Source organism: Phoenix dactylifera, chromosome 3, assembly GCF_009389715.1.
Source record: "Phoenix dactylifera cultivar Barhee BC4 chromosome 3, palm_55x_up_171113_PBpolish2nd_filt_p, whole genome shotgun sequence".
Taxonomy (NCBI): Eukaryota; Viridiplantae; Streptophyta; class Magnoliopsida; order Arecales; family Arecaceae; genus Phoenix; species Phoenix dactylifera.
The window spans coordinates 2,811,442-2,821,452 of record NC_052394.1 but is presented as its reverse complement, the minus strand read 5'-3'; the positions used below and the strand labels follow the sequence as shown (position 1 = coordinate 2,821,452).

Sequence of the window (10,011 nt, the reverse complement as noted above, 5' to 3'; positions counted from 1 at the left end):
GTTGAACCGGAGAGGCCCAGTTCTACTCACCTGCTCTCCGGAATATGGTAGAGCAGCTTCAACTAGCAAACACCATATCCCCTTCGACCATACACCATTATAGGGTCATAAAAGCAAGACATGTTGCAACAAAGCAAGGCCTTGATAGCTTCTCCATACCTTGATATGGCAACTCAGTGATTACAAAATTTTCCAAGGTATTGTTACAGAACAATAATTGAAAATTTTCTAATCTAACCTCAGGCAGCAACCAAAAGCCATATCTCATTTCAGTCACCAATCAGAAATAGAAGGCTATTTCGCTCTAAAAATTAGATTGAAAAGAAATATACTATGTATCTACAAATTTCCCACCCAAAAGTTTGAATTTAACTATCAAGAAAAAAGATTTTCCTTCATTCTTGTTCAGTACAGTTATGCCATGCAGTTTCTTCACAGATTTCTTCAGGTGATGGCTGATCCTCCTCCAAAAGGCTGCCGAGAGGACCTTGAGCAATGCCGAGAGGACCTTGAGGAATGCCCAGAGGACCTTGAGGAATGCCAAAAAGGGTAGAAAATATGTGTCTATGGCACTCATCACAGAAACAGAAATAGGAGAAATGACCTTCGCCTAGCAGTCTATGCACGGTGGCTCCTGGAACTACTCGACGTACAAATTCAGTCATCGACGGTGGCATCACCCAATCATCCATACCCTGCCCAAAATTAAACATTTAGAATGCAAATAACAAGGTAAAAAAATTTCAAAAAAAAGGCATCCAAGTATGACAGTTATGATATAAAAAAAAAACAGGCTTAACAATGAGGTCAAATTATCTATTAGTTGTCAGCTGCAACCACAATTTTGAGAGAAAACTTCCTGGGAAAAAAATATGATTCTTCAGGATTCAATTCAATGAGAACTAGAATTTTAGAAATGCCCAATTATCACCGGAGCAATTTCCAGAATTTTAGAAATGCCCAATTAAAAAAAATTGGTATATGAACAGCTATTCAAATTCCAGAATCATAAAATCCTCTAGCCTCTGCAGTAGATTATCGAAGTTCACAAACAAGCCAAGATCAAGATTATTTGTACAAATTCTTGCAATTGCACGATAGAGGGAGGGAATCTTTCTAAGGTAAGGATCAAATCTGCATCAGACATCTGCAGTATTTTGCCAAATAGTTGAAAGCAGACCCAAATGCAAATATAGTTACACCAGGAGGAAAACAAATGTAAACCTGCCAAATGTGTATTGGACCAAGAAAGCCTGTCCACTGGCGTTCAGCTGGACTGTATATGGACTTGAGCCATTGAAGAAGGCCTTGACCCTGATGTGGCTTCTGCACCTGAACATCAGCCAGGTTGAAACCCCAATCTGATACTTGCAGCACAGCTTCCTCCACAAATGGCTTAGAGTGTCCCTGGCGAACTGATTCTGCAACATCCTTCTCCCAGAATTCACTAAAATTTGGTTCTTCCAATAAAGATTTATCCTGGAAGCATAATATGTGCAGTCAGAAACTGCAACACCTTTTAGGTGGAAATTAACCAACTAATGTCGGAAGAAATGCCCTTATCTACAAGATGTCAATTTTCAGAAGGGTAGATGTGGATCTTTTGCATGTACCTAAAATTGAATGCCTTTTGAACACTGATGTCTGAAGTAATGCAATTACAAACTATGACTAGATCATTTTTATTATTAAAGCACAAATTTAACAAACTTTGCTTAAAGAACCTTTCCCCCAAAATAATGGTCGTAGTGCACTTTTAACAATCTAATGGTAGCAGAGTTAAGAACAAGAAGAAAAATTGGTTGAAATTCAATAAAATGGTGATCATTGTCAGCTGATTTTTCTGAGAAAATACAATGATTTTTAGTTTAACTTGCTGAGGAACTGAGGAAACAATTCAATTGTTGAGATTTTTCCCATTGAACAGGTAGAATTTAATGATTGGATTCTAGTTATTCTTAGAAAATGAACATGGAAGAAACAAAAGTGGAGTGATATGTATGAAGTCGCTGATGGCTATAAATTTATGTAAAGTTTAATAAACATGATTAACATGATTTCTCCAAGATATCTCTATTACCCATTTGATTTGATTTAACTACCTTCAACAGACACAAGTTTAGCCTTATCTCATATTTAACAATATCAACCTGTCTTGTATATTATTTACAGAAAGAATGGAAGGCCGATATCAGAAAATTTGGAACTATATATGTTCCAGTTTCAACATTAAGTTCCTCCAAAGTTTGTACTCTGGCAGTCGTACAAACACTTGTTCTGGTAACTAAATTAAACATTTAAAACTGATGGAATTTTATATAATCCTTTTAGTGTGTTATATGCAAATTTCTCTTACATTAGCTCCAGAAAAACTATGTTATAGTTTATGAAAACTAACAACCCAATTTTTTGAAGGGATTGAAGGCAAAAAGCTAATGGCCATGCAACCATCAAAAGTTTACAGTATGGGGTTCTAAACTGTAGTTTTTTGAAGGGATTATTACAAATTCATAGTAATTAGATGCCATCATATACCAAAAAAAGAAAAAAAACCAAAACATGAGAAAGTGAGGTTTACACAAAGTCTAACTATTAATACATGCCAGAATCTTTTGAACATTAACCAGAGTTAAATAGTAAAAATAACTTGCTAAAACACAAGCCCAAAAACAATCAGTGCACACAACATATCAGCAGCTACTTTCGCATGGAAGTATGAGCATTTGAGTTGGTTGTGCTATTGTAGTTTGTTAAAAACTGCAGGCTTTTATTTTCCTTTTTAAGACAATTTTTAACACGAGTTTCAGGCAGTATACTCCCAGCAGCCAGCAGGATAGTTGAGGCTCTTGTGATATATATTAGCAGCAATTTATAATTTAACAAAACTAAATTGTCTCATGTTACTTATCAAGATCAGGAGTTCCGATCAATGTTGAAGCAAGAAAAGCTTCACAACAAGTGAAACATGAAGAACAGCACCATTGTTCACAGTTACAAATTTCAGAAATTTGAAATAAACAGAAGAAACTAATGTCGGCTTGCAACAAAACTATAACGTGTAAACTTAGAAGCACCTCGCAAAGAAAGTGATCAGCTATGTGATTGCGACATAAAGAGACGGAACTCTAAGATTTCATGTTTTTTTTGGCTAAAAACTAAGATTTCATGTTCAAAATGTGCAAACTGCCAATATTTGTGCACTCTATAAATGGAAATCATCCGACGATCAAAAAGCACAAGACCCTTAATAGAAACAATAGACAGTGGCATCACAGTAAAAACAAATTGCAACAAGGCATAACTTTCTCATCTAAAATCATGTTTCGTAGTGGCACCATACTAGCATACCCAGTTTTCTCAAATACAGTTATTACCTTTGACATTAAATAAACCAACAGGCATCTGCTGATTTAACTAGGGATCATCTTTCATTTACTACACCATTCCAGAAATATGATATAATTAATTGATAGGTCAACAAGCTTGGGACTAGCTGAGGTTTCATGGTCGTCAAGCCACCAGCAACAATCATAGATGAAACTAATGTATATTGCATAGTCATATTGATGTGATATACAAAAAAAAAATTACGCCATAACATGATAAACATTATGTTGCCATATGAAGGTGATATAGTCAAAAGAATATGAGCCATAATTCAGATTGAGATATTTGCATCTTATGACTAAGCCTTTGAAACCAGCTAACCTACAAACAGAAGGACCCATACATATGAGCACTTGATATTTGACAAATTCAAAATGTTATGGATGCCATAGCATCATATTCACAATTAGAATGCACTTAAGCTGAGAAAGTTCCAATAAATGATTTGACCATTTTGACAAAGATGAAACATTTTCGACTTCAAGCAAGGCAAAAGCTAAATCTGGACATACCTTCTTCCCCAATGACAATGATAACCACTGTTCAAGCTTCCCTTGTTTTCCTGATAGAAAGCTTCGGCGATAAAAATATGGAAGAAGAGAAGGAAATCTCCGAGCTAAAACATACATCAATTTCCTCTTCATTGTCCACTTTTCCCAGGATTTACGTTTCTCTTCCTTGGTCATGCTGGAATCATATGGATTAACTATTGGAGCAAACATAGCTACACCTGAAACAGTGAAACCTCTAAAACAAATGAGGAACTAAAATCAAAGTACAGAAGACAAAATAAAACATCAGCCATCTTGTCATTTAGAGCCTTCCTTAATTTCCTGTTTAATAATGGTACTTGGATCTTTTGAAGCCACAAAGAAAGTGTGCCCATCCTAGTATATAGCAGTTACAATGTCCAAAATGCAATAATATAAACTTCACTCAGAAGAGATTTATTTGGACTTCCAACACATACATATACACATACACACACAAACACATAGATACATACATACACAAACACATACATACCATCAGAATATTTAAAATGACTGCATAACATTCTGGGAACAACAATGCTATGAAAGGAACACACATCCCATCAAAATATTTAGGGCCGGCTTGGATATTCCTACAGGATTGGACTGAAAATCCTGAGGGAATCAGACCTGTTAGCCCATCTAGCTTGTAATTTCTAAGAGAGTCTATCCAAATCCAGCCCAGATTCTAGCTTTTGGGCTTTAGGAAGAAAAAGAAGATCTATAGATGTCCTTTTTTTCTTCCCACAGTATTTGGGCTGAGTGGAGTTTGATTGATATAGGGCTATGCTTAAAGGGATGGTCCAATCCACAAATCCAACAGCATTTTAAGCCCAATCCTGTAGGAGTAGCCAAACATGCCCTTAAAATGATTGAATAACATTCTGGGCAACATAATACTAAGATACAGACAGGATTGTAGATAAGTTCTATGGAAGGAAGAAGCCAGATAGATTCAACACATTTTAGCACTTCATTACTTCAAGAAACAAGCCTCTATGGCTTTCTAGAATTCGAGAGAAACCATCTATGTAACATTTAAATTGGAGAAACCTACGAAACTGCACTTTTTTGCTTGTGGCCAAGTACCCTCATGTACTATATTGGACTTTTAGAGTCTCGATGCCACCGGAAAATGAAAAAGAATCATCTCAGGTTTTCCCCTTTTCCATGTACCACATGCTGCCTGGCAACAACGTGTCCCCTTTTCCTTCTTTCCTTAACCATGTCCATCATATGCATCCAATTCCAGACACTTATGTCAGAGCCACCAAGAGGTTGATCCATGATGAAGGAAAAGCATGATTGTTCATTGGATATTCCTCTACTATGCATGTGCATACAAGATCCTCTGCCCTATATATGCTTACTCTCCACATTGTAAAGCTGCTCTTGTAGCTGTCCTACAGTTTGTTTAGTTTAAATTCCAACTGTATCAAATGATCCATAGCTCGCAAATCTGTGACCCAACTTTACTCTCTGCATAAATTCTATTTCTCCAGTATCCACTATAATTAACAAATTGTTCGGGGAACTTTATCCCTTGATTCTGATTCACAACTCAACTCCGCAAAATACGAACTAAAATACAAAGCCTCTCTTTTATTCTGACCAATCAATCTTAACACTCCATATTTTTCTTCCATATCACCAAGTTGTTCACAAATTCTCTAGCCCAATCAATCAGCATAACATAATTTGCAAAGTTGACAGATCTGAATGTCAGTGTCTTGCATTTTGTTACACCATATAACAAAAGACTGATAATAACTGGGTGAAATGGGAACTGGTTGGAATGCTGTATTATCCACTTAAATTGCAGAAATTTTCTTCTGAAGGAATAGGTACAACAAGAAGTGTTATTCTGAGAGATTACACTATAATCGTCTAGCATTCTATGAGGTAAGATCATATAGGTAATTTCTTTTTTGCCCTTCTCTTGGGAGTTTCTTTTTTTTGGTGGGGTGGGGTGGGGTGGGGTGGGGGGTGGGGGGGTCTAAAATCCTAGTTACTATACGGAGCCTTAAATTTATCTATAACAAGTTAGACCAAGCGACGCGAATTCTTTGATGCCACTAGGGCTCGTGAAGAAAAACTCATGCAAGAATTTTGCAATGATAGAAGTACCTGCGAGTCTGTCAGGAATATAGCGAACAGCTGCCCACGTGTGCATGCTTCCAGCTGAGTAGCCCATCACCCAGAACTTGTCTGTAACTCCCAGAGCATTTGCTAAATGAAGCATATCCAGGGCTGATGAATTAAGATTTCTGCTCGGGTGAGGATCACTTTCACCAAAACCTGGGAGGTCATATGTAACCAATCGAACTCCAAACTCCTCTAGGAGTGATGTTTTAAGGCCAGGCAGTCCTGTAAACAAAGAATAGCAAGTAAATATATATTGCATATATTGATACACAGCAATGAACTTGCTGATTCATCTGATGACATAGAAGTGTAAGCATTAAGAAATTTTACCTGCCATTCGAGATGAAAGAAAGGAATGAGGAGCTATCAAAGAAATTCTAGCTCTTTCAGCTTGAACTCCTTGTTCCTGATATGCCATGTGTCTTCCATCTGGAAGTTGGATTCGACTTGCATTTGGGGGGCCTATGTACAGTTGCTTTGGTTGTTGCACCGAAGTTACATTTCCGCTATTTACATTCAATGCTGCACATATTTTCTCATCAAATGAGGAAACAAGATGACATATCAGATATAGGAGCAAAACTATCTGATTAAATTCTTTTAGGTATGCATGGCTTTCTGTAATTTATAGTATTAAGCAATTACAGATATAAGAATTATTCTTAAAATCACAAATTCTGTGCATGAATTGCCTAGGATATGTAAACCAAAACTGGTGATGCATGGATGAAGATCGCTACAAGGCAGCTTTTTGAAGGATAGGACACATGTTAATCATGTGCAAGAGTTTCCTGGGTTGTATTTCCTTTTCAAGCAAGTCTTGAATTCTTAGCAGTCTTTTCACGGTCAAAGGTCCTTTTGATATTTCTCCTCTTGTGTGGGTAAGCATCCTTGTAAAACAACTATGGCATTTAAGCACTAGCATAAAGAAATGACTACACAATCAGTTATCCTGACCCATCCTCATATATATTCCAAACTTGACCCCCATAAGCTGCCTAAATATAGATGATTGCTTAGGTATAATGCTAGGCGATTGGCCCACGCACAGAGGCTGGCTTGGCTATTAAGCCCCAAGCATTGAGATCGAGAGTTGCCTATGCCCACCTAGGCAGTCTAGGCTGTAGGTGGACATTTCCTTAAGCAATGGGAGAGACAAATATATGTACGATTACCACAAGACAACAGTATGATTTATTCTGTGACTTCATCCGTTTGCAGTTACAATATATAGCTGAACGATGTCCAAAACGAGATTTTCTTGATGTTTGTTAATTTTCTTGATGTTTGTTATTCGTGTTTGTCATTATTAAGGGTATAAGATGGTGCATGTAAGGGTGCAGACATGTGCTAAAAGATTAAAATTTACAAGTTACAGGAATTTCAGCGAAAACAAAGATCAGTATTATATTGAAAAGGGCATTAGAGGGCTTTTGGATCGGTCATATTTGCCCTTAAGAAGGAACCTGATTAGTTTTCAATTAAAAAAAAAACTTTGTTATATGACAGTAATGAGTACAGGTAGTTTTGGAAATTAAACTTTGTTGAAAAGATAGCACTGAGTTGTCGAACTCTCTATCCAATATTTATACTAACCAATATTATCTCTTTTCAATTTCTCTCTTCAAATCTATTTGAATTGTTGATATATAAATTTTAAAATATTTTTGAACCATGCATTTGCCTGTGCCCATATAGTTTTAAAAAAAAAGCCCTCTTAAAGTATAAATTTTGAATATGAGAACAAAATAAAAAGTGATGGCAAAATAAAAGAGATAATTTCAGCTACATTTATTCTCGTACACGAGGGTGAAGATCCAAATAACTGATTTTGATAGAATTTGACTGGGCAGATGAAAAGTAGCAACTTTCTTAAGTCTTGCATTATCAGAAGAGCCATCAACGGCTACTGGAAAAATGAGAAAAAAATTATACATTTTTTATTTTAACACTTGGTATAACGACAATTACCATAGGTGTAACTCTATGGTAGTTGAGTATTATATATCCGACAAACTTTCAGTATGCGAAAATTAGCACATCAATGAAAGCATGGGAGTAGCAAAAACAGAGGATAAAGCTATCAAGACTCAATTTGGTTTGGTAATATGACTTTGAACCAAGGTCAGAGGATTGAGACGAGGAAGAACAGAAAAGATTACAACAGAACTAGCAGGGAAGCAGTCAAAGCAGATAGTTACGACAGAAGCATACGTTGCCACGTGATGCATCAATGTGATGCCAAATATATACGCACATAAAGTCGATGAAACCCGGAAAAAAAACAGGATAAACATCAACGAATATCCAGAGATGTAGTCATTCCTCCTACGAATACGTCCAATTTTCCGATCAAAAAGTTGGACCTAAAATCAAAGATGAGAAATTTAGCACAACCAAATCAAGTCCAATCCACTCACTACTCTGACCCATCAAGAAGCAGTCAAGCTTGGATCTGAATGTATTTCTTCGCATCCCCTTTGCGAGAAAAAAGATTACCACGTTTCCCAAGATACCTCCTAGGATCTAGATCACAGGATCTAACCGAAACATCTAAAACAGAAGCAAGATTCAACATTAAAAAACTGCATCTAGTAGGCCCAAATCCAAACAAAATCTCATCAAGAAACCGAGAATTAATTCTTTCAAAAACAACAAAAAAAATCATGGCATTAGTACCTGTAAGCGCGAGAAGGAACACGCAGATGACGACCGGCCAAGCATGCATTGGATCGCGATCCTCCGGCAGGTACTCGTTCAAGAAACTGAGCCGGCTCGACGCTGCGGCCAACGGTCCCCGGAGCTTCTTGACGACGTAGGCGTCCTCCGCCCCCTCCAGGCTCTGCTGCACTATATCCCGGCACCCTCGCCCCAACTCTTGAAGCATCTCCGCCGTCGCCACCAAGAAACCCTTCACCTGATCCTTTAAGCTCTCCTCCACCGGCGCCGCCCCGTCCTCGTCCCCGTAGTACCCTTCCCCGAATACCCTGCCTCTCGGATCCCCAACCACCCCCTCCGCAGGCGCCGCCGCCGCCGCCGCCGCTTCCACGCCGGCGGTGTACTGGATCCCGGCGTCCTCCACCAGGCTCGCAAGCTCCTCATGCCACGACATCGTTCGTCCGCCTCCGCCGGCGCCCACAGGCGACATCACCACCACCGGCCCCAAATTTCTTCAGATAAAAGAAGGAAAGAATAATCTACACAAAATGGAGCCGTTTAAGTAGTCATCGGGTGAAACGACGGGACTAGAAGCGAGCAGTAGCGTGAGATGGAAGCTAGATGCGGTCTTCTGGGGTAGAAGAGCGCAGCGAATAGATGGACGAGATCTCACGGAGAGGGCGAAAAGGGACAGGAAGCAAAAGGTGGAGGAGCATCTAAAGTCCCGTGTCGGATTCTATCGCCTTTATCCTTTCCACGCCCCCCTCCCTCTCCGTGCTGACTCGGAGACGCTCGCAGCGGAGGACTACGATAACCGCCATTAATGGATCCCTCACCCTTTCTTGGACTCGGTGATGGCTTCCTTTTCTGAGGTCTTGGGGTTGGGAACGGAACGGGGGATTGGATGGTGGGAAATAGTGGAAGTGGGATGAAATAGACGGCGTGGAGTGGTCCACGTTGGACGTGGACCAGCTACACGTCCCGTCCGTCAGGGTATATTTCACGGCGCACATGTCGGTTACGCTGATGGGGACAGCTGGGATGGGCGCCACCTACACTCGCCGGCCGTCGGTCGGAGGTCCGCGGATCGGGTGCACGGCACCGAACACTAGAGTAGTCCTGCTGTGAGTACGAAAAGCCGGTTTGGATTACGTGGCACCGGGTGAGGCAACCGGCGGGGAACTAATGTGATGCCGCTTGTAGGATCTAAAAAAGGGAGCGACCGAGCGAGAGGGGTAGTTGTGGAAGTGGGTGGGAAAATTAAAATAGAATTTTGGGAGGTGGGGAC

At 39.3% G+C, this 10,011-nt stretch overlaps 1 protein-coding gene across 1 annotated transcript; it reads right to left on the bottom strand.

Annotated features, from left to right (window-relative positions):
- Nucleotides 1-123: 123 nt before the first annotated feature.
- LOC103705464 lies at nt 124-9,624 on the bottom strand. Its single transcript, XM_008789176.3, has 6 exons — nt 8,745-9,624; nt 6,396-6,587; nt 6,048-6,287; nt 3,900-4,117; nt 1,225-1,479; nt 124-695 (listed from the first exon to the last, which is right to left on the bottom strand). Exons 1-6 carry the CDS (start codon nt 9,211-9,213, stop codon nt 396-398), a joined length of 1,674 nt encoding a protein of 557 aa, XP_008787398.2. The 5' UTR covers nt 9,214-9,624; the 3' UTR covers nt 124-395.
- Nucleotides 9,625-10,011: the final 387 nt, after the last annotated feature.

Excerpts from the sequence above, each read along its gene's own strand:
- LOC103705464 (XM_008789176.3), bottom strand. The coding sequence starts at position 9,213 with ATGTCGCCTGTGGGCGCCGGCGGAGGCGGACGAACGATGTCGTGGCAT. Across the intron at positions 6,288-6,395 it reads TCTTTCATCTCGAATGGCAG|GACTGCCTGGCCTTAAAACA; the intron begins GTAAAATTTCTT and ends CTTTGTTTACAG. Across the intron at positions 696-1,224 it reads GTCCAATACACATTTGGCAG|GGTATGGATGATTGGGTGAT; the intron begins GTTTACATTTGT and ends AATTTTGGGCAG.